The sequence below is a fragment of the Panthera uncia genome (genome assembly GCF_023721935.1).
Source record: "Panthera uncia isolate 11264 chromosome E2 unlocalized genomic scaffold, Puncia_PCG_1.0 HiC_scaffold_20, whole genome shotgun sequence".
In the NCBI taxonomy this organism is placed as follows: Eukaryota; Metazoa; Chordata; class Mammalia; order Carnivora; family Felidae; genus Panthera; species Panthera uncia.
In genome coordinates, this window is record NW_026057589.1 from 12,223,867 (window position 1) to 12,237,796 (window position 13,930).

The following is a 13,930-nucleotide window of genomic DNA, read 5'->3' on the forward strand; positions in this document are numbered from 1 at the left end:
TCTAGATGGGTCTAGGAAAAACCCAACACCTGCTACTAACATCTCAAAGTGTCTGTGAGAAACGTTCACCCTTGACACCATCACTGCCATCATTTAGGGTAAAACATTAGTCAGCCACCCGTCTTTTGAATCCTCTCACCATGAGAGGTGTTCTCAGAGCCTCCTAAACAGGCCCTGAATGTTGCACATCTGTGTCTCTGCATCTGTTCTCTCTTGCTACAGGGGATCAGGATGAACTGGTAACCCCGGGAGCTGTTTGATGGACTCATTTCTCAAGCCCAAAACCGGGTGGCTCAGACACTTGATTGATCTAAGAACATGAATAGAGAGAAGGAGGGGGCCTCGTTTAGTACACTCAGAATTTATGATGAACCAGAGGAGTGGAGGAACGTGCTAGAAAGCTCTGGCATTTCCTCCCAGCATGAGCACCAAGCAGAATCCCAAGCAGAGGGGGAGTGTGGGATGCCTCAGCAGCCCCCGGCTCCCCAGACGCCGCATGGCCCGGTTTATCAGGAGATGAGCTCTGGGACCCCACAACAGTGGGTCCTCCAGCCTCTGGACAGATCTGAGCTCCAGGCCAGCTGGCTTTCTGAGGCGGAGCCAGAAGCAGCAGCAGAACTGGATCGCAAGTAGGTCTCCCCTTGAACAAGACTGGTGGTGGGAGATGGGATCCCAGCACAGAGCCCTGCATTTCACGCGCTGTCCCCTCTCTGCTCTCTATGTGTCGTAGCTTCCTGCCAGGACCCGAGTGTGGTAAGTCCCAGGTGGGACGCGTGGGCAGGGAAGGTGGGGGACAAGACTCAGGCCTGGTGTCAGGACAGCGGCCCTCTCGTTGAATCCTGCGGTTCTGCTGCTATCCGTTGCCCCTCTCTGTGAGCGGGTGGGTGTTGATATTTCCCTGCAGGCCAGCCTTGCCCCTCGCCACCTCCCAGTGAAGAAGTCTGGTCATTCCTCAGGGCAATTGTAAGTGTGTTATTTTTCCAAACTTGGGATCTTTGCCTTCCCCTGCCCTGCCCCAAATAAGAAGCTAGTAAGAAGAAGGTGAGGGCATGCAGTGTGTCCTCATTCTCTCTCCCTTAGGCGGTGGTGGTGGTGGTGGTGGTGGGGTGGTCCTGCAGCTCCCTACTTCTTCTGAGCTAGGCTACCCTGCCCTCGTCACCAAGATGTAGGGCCCTCAGCTCACAGTGTCACCTCTTCGAAAGCTGTGTCCACGGGGGGTGCTGTGCCAGGTCCTGCTCTTCCTGCTGATGCACAGAATTGTCTCAAAATGTGGCTCTGTGTGTCAAGGAGGGAAGCCTGGGCACCATGTGGCTAGTGCAGGAGGATGTCTATGGTCTGGGGTCCCCAGATAAGAACATGGTTTTGCCCCGGTTCAGAGAGAGCTGTTGGGTGAACAGTTAGGAATTCAGTCAGCGGACCGGCAGGCTGTGGATGACAGTAGGCTGGGGCTGTGCCCTTTGATGGCCGCCTACCTTCTCCTGTCCCTAGCCTCCCGTTCCTGATGAAGTGGTGGTCAGGCACAGAGCCCCACGGGAGTCCTGGAAGGTTGGCAATGTCCGCCATGGAAAGAAGGTCTACGCCATTGCCATCAGTGGCTCGACTCACCACATGTACACGTGTGGGCACGGCTACATTAAGGTGTGGGACGAGAGTGCTCTGCATGCCTGCAACAAGGCCCCACAGGCCCAGCTGGACTTCCAGGTGAGGGGTGTTTGGGATAGGCTTGGGGAACCCGGGTATGATCTCTGGCGTGAGACTCTGACCCTGTGCCTTAAGGTGGTGATGTGAGGGTGGGAACTGTCCCTGCAGGACCATCAGAGCCGTGTCCTCGCCTGCAAGCTGCTGCCTGATGAGCAGAGCCTGATCACTGGGGGTCTGTCCCGGAACCTGACTCTTTGGGATCTGGCACCCACGCCCCGCATCAGGGCACAGCTGGCCTCCACAGGCCCCATGTGCTATTCCCTGGCTCTCTCCTCCAATGCCCAGATCTGCTTGGCTTGTTTCAAAGGATTTGTCGAGATTTGGGACTTGCAGAACCAAATCTTGATCAGGTATGACCTAGGGGAGGGCTTGACAGTAAGGTGTTTGGGAAAGCCTGTGTCCCTTTCTGGACAGCGCTTCCCCGCTCTGTGTGGTAGGATCAGGGGAGTCTGTGAGGAGAATATATGGTGGGGGGGCACTCCTGGGGGCTTCCTGGGCCCAGAACTTCCCAGTGTTTAACCAGTGCGTGAATCTCTATGAGTTGTTTTCCCTCCAGGAAGCACGAAGTCCCTGAATATGGATCCCGATGCGTGGACATCGCAGGCAATAAGTTCTGGACAGGAGGTGAAGACGCCAGCCTGTATTCCTGGGACCTGAGGAGCTACCAGAGGGTGCAGGAGCACCATTTCCGGCATGAGGTGCCAGGGCTGAGGGCAGTCACGGTGGCTGGGAGCTGGGGGTCCTGCAGGAGGAAGGGCCGGGTTTCAAGAGGAGACACAAATGATGGTGTTGGCAGCTTGGAGCACTGACTCTAGTCCTTTTTCTTTTCTTTTCTTTTTTTTTTTAATTAAAAAATTTTTTCTTAACGTTTATTTTTGAGAGAGAGAGAGAGAGCACGAGCAGAAGCATGGGAGGCACAGAGAGAGAGAGGGAGACACAGAATCTGAAGCAGGCTCCAGGCTCTGAGCTGTCAGCACAGAGCCCAACACGGGGCCTGAATCCATGAACTGGGAGATCATGACCTGAGCTGAAGTTGGACACTTAACCAACTGAGCTACCCAGGCACCCCTGACTCCAGTTTTTTTCCCAAATAGATCCTCAGCATTACCCATGACCCCAGTGAAGAGTGGGTGCTAGTAGGCTTGAGAAACAGTGACATCATAATCCTACACACGCACCGGAGGGAGAAGTTGAAGGTTTTCTTTAACAAATACATCCACCACCACAACCTCAAGTTTTCCTCCTGTGGTGAGTTGAAGCCAGGTGACACCTCTAGGGGCTCTGTCACTCCATGGGGTGTCTGTCTATCTGCAGAATCTGGGCCCAGCCTTGTTGCAGGGTCTGTTCCTCACCCTCCAGCCCCAAGCGCAGCCAAGCCAAGACCCAGGTGTCGACTCTCCTGCCTGCTGCTCTTGCCTCTGCACCCACCTACCCTTCCCCACCGCTTCCTCTCCCGCTGTGGTCTGGCACCCTGCTTGTCTTCTGTCCCCCTCCCTCTCCTTTCTGGCTCTCTCTGTAATGGTGCCTTCCTACACAGAACAGCAGCCTGAAGACACAGGCAGGCAGAAGAGACATGAAATCCCATCTGATTGTCCTTTTGTTTAGTGATACTGACCATGATCCCACGTGTAGCAGGAGGGTAGGACCAGATGAAGGAATGGCTTGGGTCTTATCTCTGATTTTTATAGATGGGGAAACTGAGGCAGAGAAAGAGTTGCCCTTTCCCTAGTCCCCTTGGGAATGAGGCTGGGATTGGAATGCAAGCTTGGTGTCTGGCCTCTCCATCTGCCTTTCCTTTGCCAGGGAGCTATTTTGTGACCACGCTGGATGAATCGATCCATTGCTTAGCCACACCTTCTCTACAAAGGTTGTTTCAGGTATTGGGAGGAGGGATGGGCACACCCAGGCACTCAGAGCTCATAGCCTCAGATCCATTGTGTCAGGTCCCAAGGACAGTGCTGGAAAGTACCTCCGGGGTGGTATCTGGGCCGTTTAATACATCAAGGGGAATGAGGACCCAAGGTCCAGTGAACTCATGGACTTCACCTTGAACCACGAGACCTGCCCTGTTGTCTCCAGACTGAGGCTCAGGTCTGTCCTTAGCCTTGACACAGCCCTAAGTGAGGCCTTCATCTCTGGCCCGAGCCTGGCCCCTGCCTGTAGTCACTCTTGGCTTTCTTTCCTTGTAGGCAGAGGAGTCTACAGATATCCTGTGTTGTGATGTGTCCTCTGACAACCAGTATCTGGTCACAGGCTCCAAGAACAGTGCCACCGTTTACCAGCTCTTGTATTGAAGGTTGGCGTGCTGTGATCCTGCTGGCGAAGACCCGGGGAAGGTCAGCAGGTAGAGCGGATGACCACTTCCGTGCCCCGGATACCTCCACCTTAACCCTCGATGGACCGTCATCTGTCCATTCCCCCCGCCCCTGGCACATGCTCAGCCTGTGCTCTCAGGTTTTTATGAGATGGCTTAGGGGTTTTTCCTTTGTTATTTTTCTACCACTGATTTCTGGGTTTGGGTGGGGAAACCTGACTTTATAACTAACAAAATAGAAAAGCAAAAACCAAAATGGCCTAAGATGTGGTCAGTTTTTCCAAATAACAAACTTATAGTGATGGATTGCTTATGCCCCCACTCAGCAGCTTCCAGGATGTGGAAGGAATTTTAGACCACACTTAGTTTTGTTTGTAACTTTTTGGAGGGGGGTCAGAATTCTTGGAGCCTTCAGAAAGCTCAAGAAGAAACCTATTTACCTGTGTAAACTTTCAGACTGTATTGGGGTGTCATTAGACCACCAACACTCAATTCTTTTTTTTTTTAATATTTATTTTTGAGAGAGTGGGAGAGAGAGAGAGTGTGTGAGTGAATGAGGGGCAGAGAGAGAGGGAGACAGAGGATGCAAAGTGGGCTTTGCACTGTCAGCAGAGAGCCCGATGTGGGTCTCGAACTAAAAAACCACGAGATCATGATCTGGGCAAAAGTCGGACGCTCAACTGACTAAGCCACCCAGGAGCCCCCAACACTCAATTCTTGATCCAGGTTAAGAGTCCATGAGCTGGTCTAACCATATCCCAAGGAAGGGCGCGCTCTCTCTCTCTCTCTCTCTCTCTCTCTCTCTCTCTCTCCTTTTAGCAACTGCTTGATGATACCTGGTTTTATCTCAATCTTTGAAAGGCCTGCTCTTCATTCTGGCTTTCTATAATATTCCATCTGGCCCTCTCCAGGCAGAAAAAGCCCATCTCCTGAAATCAAGCCATACCGGCCTGCTTTCTTGCTCATTCTGATTCTTCACTTGCTGGGTGTTGGCATGGCTGAGACAGCTGGCCTCCCACTGAAATTTGTAGCTTGTGTCACTGGGAGGAGGCACGAAGCCAGGGACCCAGTGTGCCGTTCTTTACTTTGAGATATTGTCAGGCACCTAGTTCTTGCTGATGAATCATGAGTGAGAAATGAATTCCGTTCCTGGACCGAGGCTAAAGGAGTACGGGGGTCCCCTCCAGGTTCTTGATCCCCTTCTACTAGCTCAAGGCAAAGACATGGAGGCCCTTGGGGATTGCAGAGCTGTGCAGTGGAAGCATCCTGTGTACATGAATCAAACATGGAGAAAACTGCCGGCTTTGGACTAATGCTGTGGAAGAGAAGCTGATGTTTGAGCTGTTACACATTTTGGAATCTATTTGTTACTAGTGCCTTGGAAACAGCAGACTTACTTAAGGGGCCAGATAGTAAATATTTTAGGTTTTGCCATATGGTTTTTGCCCCAGTCCCTCAACTCTGCTGTTGTAGCATGAAAGCAGCCATAGACAATAGATAAATGAATGAATGTGGCTGTGTTCCAATGGAATTATATATATATATATAACAGGCAGTGGGACAAATTTGGTGTGCTGGTCAAAGTCCGCCTACCCCTCCTATAGCCAGAGTGCCTCTAAATAATATACATAATTGAAATCCATTCAAAAATATGATACAGAGGGTAGAGGTCAATCTAGCCTACTGGGTTATAGACAAATAGACACACATTTATAACAAGTGTCCATTTATAGATGAATGGATTAGCAAATGTGATGTACATGTAATGTACACACACACAATGGAATGTTATTCAACCCTTAAAAGGAAGGAGGTCCTGACACCTGCTACAACATGGATGAACTTTGAAGACCTTATGCTAAGTTGACATAAGCCAGTCACACAAAGACAAATACTGTGATTCTATTCATAGGAGGTATTTACAACATTCATGGAGAGCAGAATGGTGGTTACAGGGCCTGAGCGAAAAATGGAAGATTAGGGTTTAATTGGGATAGAGTTTCAACTGTGCAAGATGAAAAAAAAAAACTCTAGAGCTGGATGTGGTGTTGGTGGCAAATTGTGTGAATATACTTAGTGCCACTGATCCGTACACCTTGAAGTGGTTAAGATGTTAACATTTATGGGTATTTTGCATAATTAAAAAACAAAACAAAATTGGGGAATTAAAAAGATCACATTTAGAATAGTAATCTCTGAAGAGGGAGGCAGCGAAATTGGGTCATAGACGGGAGCTTCAACTCTCTGCAACGTTTATTTCTTCAAAAAAAAAGTTCATCAAAATAAAATTGCTTCAAGGGAGACAGGAAAGGGGACAGGCAACCCATAGAAGGGGAGAAAATATTAGCAAATCCAATTTCTTTATATCCAAAATATATAAATAAGTCTTGTAATGCAACCATAAAAAGACACATAAGCCAATTTCAAAAAGGGCAAAGGATTTGAATGGACATTTCTCCAGAGATGGTATACAAATGGCCAGTAATCACATGAAAGGATGTTCAACAAGGTCATTAGGAAAATGCTCATCAAGCCCACAATGAAATACCACTTCACACCTGCGAGGACAATTGGACTAAAAAAGAGACAACAGCAAGTGTTGGTAAGGATGTGGAGAAATTGGAGCCCCCATACACTGCTGTTGGGATTGTAAAAAAAGTACAGCTGCTTTGAAAAACAGTTTGGTAGTTCAAAATGCTTAACCTAGAGTTACCATGTGACCTAGCAATTCCACTGTTAGGAATATGTCCAAGAGAATTGAAAAAAGAAAAAGCACATAAGTTGAGGGGGTCACAACCGGAGTGATAAAGGAAAAGAATTTAAAAATTTTTTTTGGAAAAAAGGTAAGAGTGCTGGGGCCCCTTGCCGGCTCAGTCTGTAGAGCGTGAAACTCTTGATCTCAGGGGGTCAAGAGTTCAAGCCCCATGTTGGGTGTAGAGGTTACCCCCCCCCCCCCCCCAAAAAAAGTAAAAGGTAAAAGTCCCAAATAATAGCAGTATTCATTAAGTCAAGTAGTAGCATTGGAACTTCAAGGTTAGTTACTAAAAGAATAGTAAACAAGGGTACAGTTTCCAAATAGAGGGAAAAAACTAGCATAATAGAATATAATAACACTAATGTTATTATTCATATTAATAATATAATCTATCAACTCATTAACCTATTAGTTTATTAATGTAAATATAATAAAGCAATCCAAAAGAAGATGCACAACAAAGAACAGGCAGAACAAAAAGGGAGACCTTATTAAAATGGTAGATTTAAATCCAAATAGATCAGTAATTATATTAAATGTAAATAAGGTAAATATTCCTATTAATCTGTAGAGGTTATTTGACTGGACTAAAAATATCTCAAATATATGCATTTATTTTTTTTTTAATGTTTGTTTATTTTTGAGAGATAATCCCAAGTAGGCTCACCGTGGAGCCTGCCACAGGGCTGGATCTCACAAACTGAGAGATCGTGACCTGAGCTGAAATTAAGAGCTGGATGCTTAACTGAGCCACCCAGGCACCCCATGAAATGTAGGTGTTTAAAAGAGACATTAAAACATAAGCATAATAGAAGTAGGAAACTACTAGAAAAAGGTGTTTCTTGTACACACGAAATCAAAACAAGCTGATATTACATTAATGTTAGGCCACATGTAGTCTAAAATGAAAAGCAATACTAGTGATAAAGATGAACACTTCGTAAGTGTTCAATTCAGGTTTGATTCACAAGGAAGATACAAGAATTCTATGCTTTATGCATTTATTAATGTAGCCTCAAAGTATATACAAATGACAAAATCGAAAATAACCGATAGTTCAAACATACAAAAATATAACAAGAATTAAAAAAAGAATATAGAAGATTAACGTGATTAGAAAATTTAGTACAATGCACACAACCAGTACAGAATACTTATCCCAAATATTCAAAATGCATTTACAAAACGACCATACATTGAGCTATTTAATTCTTATAGAATATATTCTATGACCCAGGCTCCTGGCTAGTTCAGTTGGTAGAGCAAGTGACTCTTGATCTCTGGGTGGTGAGTTCAAGCCTCTCAGTGGGTAAAAACTTACTTTAAAAAGAAATATATATATATCATATTATATATATCCTACATCCACAATGCAACCAATTAAGATGGAAATGAATAATAAAACTAGAAATCTCCCTATTTTGGAAAATAAATATACTTCTAAATAATGGAGATTAAATCACAAAGTAACTGGAAGCTACTGTAAACCAAATAATCAAAAATTGAAGTCTTCAGCTAGAGCCTTGGGTGGAGCTTGGCGTCGCCTGGGCTATCAGTGCCACGCCCCACCTTTCGGTCCCGGGCCACGTGGAGGACGGGCGCTGACTACCCAGGTTGCCCCGCTCTCGAAAGCCTGGTCTGGAATAGAGCGAGGGTACAGTCTCTGGATACAGCCTCAAAAGAAGGTGCAGGCACAGCTTTGCTCCGAGTAGAGGAAGCTGGGGAGAAAAGGGAGATCGGAAGTGGTCCAGGAGATTGGTTTTCACAGATGTTGTAAAAGGCAGTGCGCCGCTCGGCACCGCCTTGTCCATTTCCCCCCCGTCGCGCCAACACGGCGTGTTTTTTTCTCACAGGTTTTTATTCTTGGCTCGAGAGGGTGGCCGAGGTCCTTCCTCTTGCTTGCGGCTTGCTCTCTCGTTTAGCGAAGCTGGGGGATCTGTGTGCAGAGCCAGGATTTAGTTCCGCCTGGGCAGGACGCTGCTTTACGGAGGGCATCCCCTCTACCTGTGGTGCTTGTAAGCACCCTTCGTTAGTTTTTATGCAGACGCCGCGTTGGAGCACAGTAAAATGACCGTGCCCTCTCTGAGGCTCGAACTCAGGACCTTCAGATTATGAGACTGACGCGCTGCCCACTGCGCCAAGAGGGCCGCTGGAAGGAAAGGCTTCTTTACCACTGAAGGGAAGTGCCTACGGCCCCTTCCGCCGCCCGAGCTGCTTACGCGCGTCCATCTCTCCCTGCAGAGACCCGGGAGTCCCCGCCGCGGGTCCCAGGCCGCCGGCACAAGCAAATACGCGGGGATATTTGGGGGCACATGGGGAAGGAGGGTCGCTCTTCAGGGAGAGGAGCGGTCTTGTCAGACGGAACGCGCCCCGGGCCCCGGCAGCCCTACACGGACCCGGCCCCGAGCAGCCGCGCTCCCGACAGGTGCACAGCCTCCGAGGATGACCCCTCCGGCGCGCTCGGGCACTTAGAGGGCAAGCGCCTGGCTCCGGCGGAGGGCAGGTGAGAGGGGCTGCCCGAGCCGATGCCTTCAATCCTGACAACGACGAGCTGGCAAGTGGGCGGGCTGACCTGAGGCTCGCTGTGCTGACGGGTGGGAACGGAGGCTGGATGGGCTGGAACCGGCTGCGGGTGGGCGGCAGGAGGCGCCCCTGAGCCAGGGGTGGGTAAGGCCCTGGTAGCAGGCGGGCGAGGACAGAACGGGATGAGGAGAGTGGGCCTGAGAGCCGTTAGGGGCGTGAGGTCTCCAGGCCCAGGTCCTGGAATAGGGGTGGGAGTGAGGTAGGGGAAACGAGAGAAGATTCCAGAAAACTCTTGAGAGATGAATTCAGTAGGAAAACACAGGGAAGAAATTACGGTTACCTTGGACTTGCCAGTTTATTGGATTCTGTATTTTTGTATCCTCTTAACAATAATTTACTCCCTCATTAAAAGGGGCATCTCGTCTTGAAGGGCAGAAGAGAGGCATCATTTCCCCTGACCAGGGTTTCACGTTTCATTGTGATAAAACTGCTGGGTGGATGGATGGGTGGGTGGGCAGAACATACAACCATTTCCAAGAAGGCATTCCTTCCTTATTCTCCCCCGCCCTTCTTCTTTATTCCTGCAGGAAAATTTCTGCTGCGGAAGGACTCATCACGCATCCCATTTACCCAGCGATTATTATGGGGTAAGAACATTGTGCTAACTTGTCAACTTTTTAGTTCTCCAGCTCGTGTGGAATTCTTGCTTTCGCCAGAGTAATAAATAATATGTTTTCATAGCTGGTAGGACTGGCCTCTTCCTCCTCTTTGCGCCTTTAAGGGTTTGGAAACAGGTTTCAGGCTGTCTCTGGTACCACAGTTCACACTGATTCCTTCTTACTGCCGGGATTTCCTAGGGCACGAAGTGCCTGTAGCACATCCTGTGGTTTGAGGTTGTTCTCAGTTGTTTCCTATGTGTTAGTCCTGCCTCCTCCTTTGGGTGTTCTGCGATCTAGGGACAGGATCTGAGCCAACCCTAAGTACCCCACATTCAGAAGGATGGGTTGGGGGGGCCCTGTGCCCCACCCCAAGCCACCTTCTGCTACCATCTGCCGCCCAGACTCCAAGCTGGAGGGAGAGTGTGCACTGAGCAAACAGCAGAGCACGGACAGTGAGCGGCTTGGCTTTGGTTTTCTCTCAGCCCCTACCCAACTTTGACTTTGTGGCTTCCCCTCCCTTTCATCCTGGGTGGCACAAATTCTGCCCCAAGAATTAGAGGTGGAGACTTGGCTGCAGGACAGGCAGCCCCCCCACCCCCCAGCTGGAGGGGTTCTCAGGCACTGTCAGAGCTGTGAAACCCGAGCTCCCGCTGTGCAGAGGACAGGACACGGTTTGTTCCAGGAATCTCTCTAAACACATTTTGCAGGGCATCCCGTTACTCAATCTTGAGTGGTTCCTCACTGCCCATTAGGGGAAATAGCCATCGGGGCCCTGCAGTGATAAGGCTGACCCTCAGCCTCCCAGCCAGACCAGACAGACTGTCCTGCAGAACCATCCAGGGCCTTCCTGCCTTCCTCCCTTTCTGTGTGCTCATCCTAATCTTCCTGGGCTCCTCCTGCACAGCGGCCTGGAACTAGCAGAGATGTTTCTCTCTCTCTCTCTGTCACTTCTTCCCAAACTTTGCTCTTTCCTTCAGGCGATTTCTCTTTCTTTGGGAGCAGTGGTTGGTTTGAAATGTTTCTGTGTCCTCTGCAACAAGTACAGAAGAACTAGTTTTAGCTTATCCTGAGAGGCCTGAGAGGAGAGGCAGGTGCAGTGGGGGGTGGGGGCATATTGGAAGGAGTCAGTGTTGGAGACGCCCCAGGATGGGGGGTGGCCAGGGAGTGAGGAGCTGAGAGGAAAAGCAGGCACCAGGGAATGTGAGGGGAGGCCCTGCCTTCTCTCTTTCCCCAAGACCTTCTCACTAACTTCTTCATTACTGAAATCTTGGCCTCTTCACTCTTAGCTCAGACAGGATGCCTGCCAAGAGCCCACGAGTTGGTATTTGATCTTCCCCTGTTTCACTCCAGCTCTCTGCTCACCACAGGTTGTGTTTCGGACACCCAACAAGTCATAACCTCTGAGGAGACTGACAGGTTTATTTTCTCAGATTCTGTCCCCACTGTACCCACCGCAGTGCCTCTCACATGAAATCCATTCCCTCAAGGTGTTTCTTGAGTCCATGATTTCAGGGGTGCAGTGAGAGGAAAAACTGCTTTGTGTGTACTGGGCCCCTGATAGGACTTCATTGACAGGGTCCTGGGGATTCTGCAGGGGGGCACTAGTAAAGAAAGAAGACCCCATCCCCAGAGGGGCAGTGTCTCCAAATCTACCAGCATGCAAAGTGAAGCAGCCCAGGGTCTCTGGAAGGGGTGCCTGCAGGTTTCTGGCCCTTCCTCCAGGGGCAGCCTTGCATTGCCTCTAACACCTAACTGCTTTATAACAGATGCCAAGCACCTTGCCTATGAGACCTGGACTCCGGTTTCTGCCTTGACACTGACTGGCTTTGTGATCTGAAGAAACTGTCTTCACTTTCTGGGGTTGTTTCTCCTCTGTGAAGCAACAGGTTCAATCCCCTTCCAGCTTATTCTGGGATACTAGCATCCCATAAATCCCCAGGGCTAGGGGCATTTTATTTCTTGTACTGCCCTTAGAAGACCAGGTCTTGGAAACAGTCGTGCACAGCTGCCAGAGTCAGGTGGCTCTGCTCATCTCCAGGTCGGCCATGATTGGTTGTCCTAACCTCTCTGTTCCCATAAAATGGTGATCATACCCGAATCTACTTTGCTGGGCTCCCGGAAGATTGAAGGAAGATATTGTTCTAGAGTGTGCGTATCCACCTAGCATGGAGAGGCAGCTGTGGTGACTGTTACTCGTCACTGATCGTTTGACCACTGTGAGCTGGAGGACCTTTTCTGGCTTTGCTGAGCTCCCCTCCTCACTGCTGGCGTGAAGGGTCCAGCTGTTCTCAAGGGCTCCTGCGAGAGAGTGGCAGCAGTCCCCAGAGTCACCACATCCTGATCCCGTCGGTTATATTTCCCTGGTTCCCAAACCTGGCTGCACATCAGAATAACTGTGGAATGCTTGCTGTCCATCTACAGAAAGTACTTCTTTATAGCGTTAAATTCATTATAAATTTCGAAGTTACTTCTAGGGCTGGGAGGAGCTGAACTAAGAAGGTCATTCTATACAAGGAAACGGTGTAGGCAGTGATCTTTATAGTGGTCGACTGTTTCTTAAAACCCAAACCTCAGATTGTTGTCTGCATGTACCCTCTTGGGCAAAAGGAAGTTCTTACTCGGGGGAAGCACAGATTGTGTCTTCTTGGTGGGTCTAATGGAACTGTATGTGGAAGCATGGGGGTGGGGAGCACAGGAGGTCCTCTTGGGTGGAGCTGTGGGCTTCTTGGTGGAGTGGGCATCTTTGTTTTGGTGTGATCATGGAAATCATGGAGATGACTGGTAGTCTGTGACATCCAGCTCTTTAGAGGAGAAGGATTTCTTGCATCGCTTGGTGGGACCCCAGCTGTGTCTGCTAGGAGGCATGCCATGCACTTGAGGCCCCAAGTGACTCCTAGGAACTGGTTGTGGGGCCTCCAATCCAGGTTGAGCTCCTCCGGCAAGAATAAGACCCCACAGGCTGGCTTATTATTGGTGCTGGGAGCCAGATCTCACCTGTTTTGATGGTTGGGCCAGAGGAACTCTCTGGCTACTGAGGGTGTCTTTTAGGAAGTTTCTGGTGTCTGCTTACTTCTTGGAGCTGTTTAGAGGGACAAATGGTTTGTTGATAGTGAAGTTCATATGAAATATAAACCTGCTAGAATATCCAGGGAAACACTGAAACATTGAAAAGAAAGAAGGTCTTTTAATGTCTCGTTCACTGGACATTGAAACAAACCATAAAGCCTCTGTAATTAAAGCAGTGGGGCTGTGGCACATGAGTGGATAGACCAATAGAAGAGAATAGAACTGAAATAAACCTGAACGCAAATGGAAACGTCACGTATGACAAAGGTGGCCTCCCCAATCTCAGAGGCAATGATAGACTCTTCAATAAATGGTGCTGGGAAACTGGGGAGTCATTTCAAAAGATAAAACTAAATTTGTAGCACACATCCTATGGAAAAATACACTCAAGTGGATCATTAATTTAAATGTAAAAAAGGAAACCATAGTAAGTACTAGTGGGAAGAACAAAAAGCCTGGGTGACCTCAGTGTAAGGAAAGGATTTCAAACCGTGACTCTGAATCCAGAGGCAATTAAATGAATCATTGGTAAGTTGGACACGGCAGAACACACCATATACAAAGTCAAAAGACAACTAAAAAATTGGGAGAAAATAATCACAACATGTAAAACTGAGGGCTTTGCTACAAAGACTTAGAGCTAAAATCCCTAATACGCAGAGAACTCTTGAAAATTGAGTGACAGAGGATGAATGATCTGAAAGAAAAATGAGAAAAGACTCGAAGAGACAATTCACACACAATGCACAAATTAAAATGGTCCTCAAACATATGAAAACATATATAAGCATGCACGATCGTAAGGAGAGATATGTAAATTAAAACCCCCGAGTGCCGGATGGTAACCTGGATTGGCGCCTGGAACACGTAAAAAGATATTAGTGAGCAGCTGGTAAATCTGAATGAAGTCTG

General features: G+C 48.6%; 1 protein-coding gene and 1 non-coding gene across 2 annotated transcripts; one reads left to right on the forward strand and one right to left on the reverse strand.

The window, feature by feature from the left end:
- The first annotated feature begins 228 nt into the window (after positions 1-228).
- On the forward strand, positions 229-4,229 carry TLE7 (TLE family member 7). The gene is made up of 9 exons (XM_049622937.1): positions 229-629; positions 731-753; positions 905-963; positions 1,489-1,701; positions 1,810-2,051; positions 2,258-2,399; positions 2,796-2,949; positions 3,505-3,578; positions 3,891-4,229. The coding sequence occupies exons 1-9, from the start codon at positions 319-321 to the stop codon at positions 3,993-3,995; spliced, it is 1,323 nt and encodes a 440-aa protein (XP_049478894.1). The 5' UTR covers positions 229-318; the 3' UTR covers positions 3,996-4,229.
- A 4,615-nt stretch (positions 4,230-8,844) lies between these two features.
- TRNAM-CAU (transfer RNA methionine (anticodon CAU)) lies at positions 8,845-8,917 on the reverse strand. Its single transcript has one exon. It is a non-coding gene; the product is annotated as a tRNA-Met (tRNA).
- Between the last annotated feature and the right edge of the window lie 5,013 nt (positions 8,918-13,930).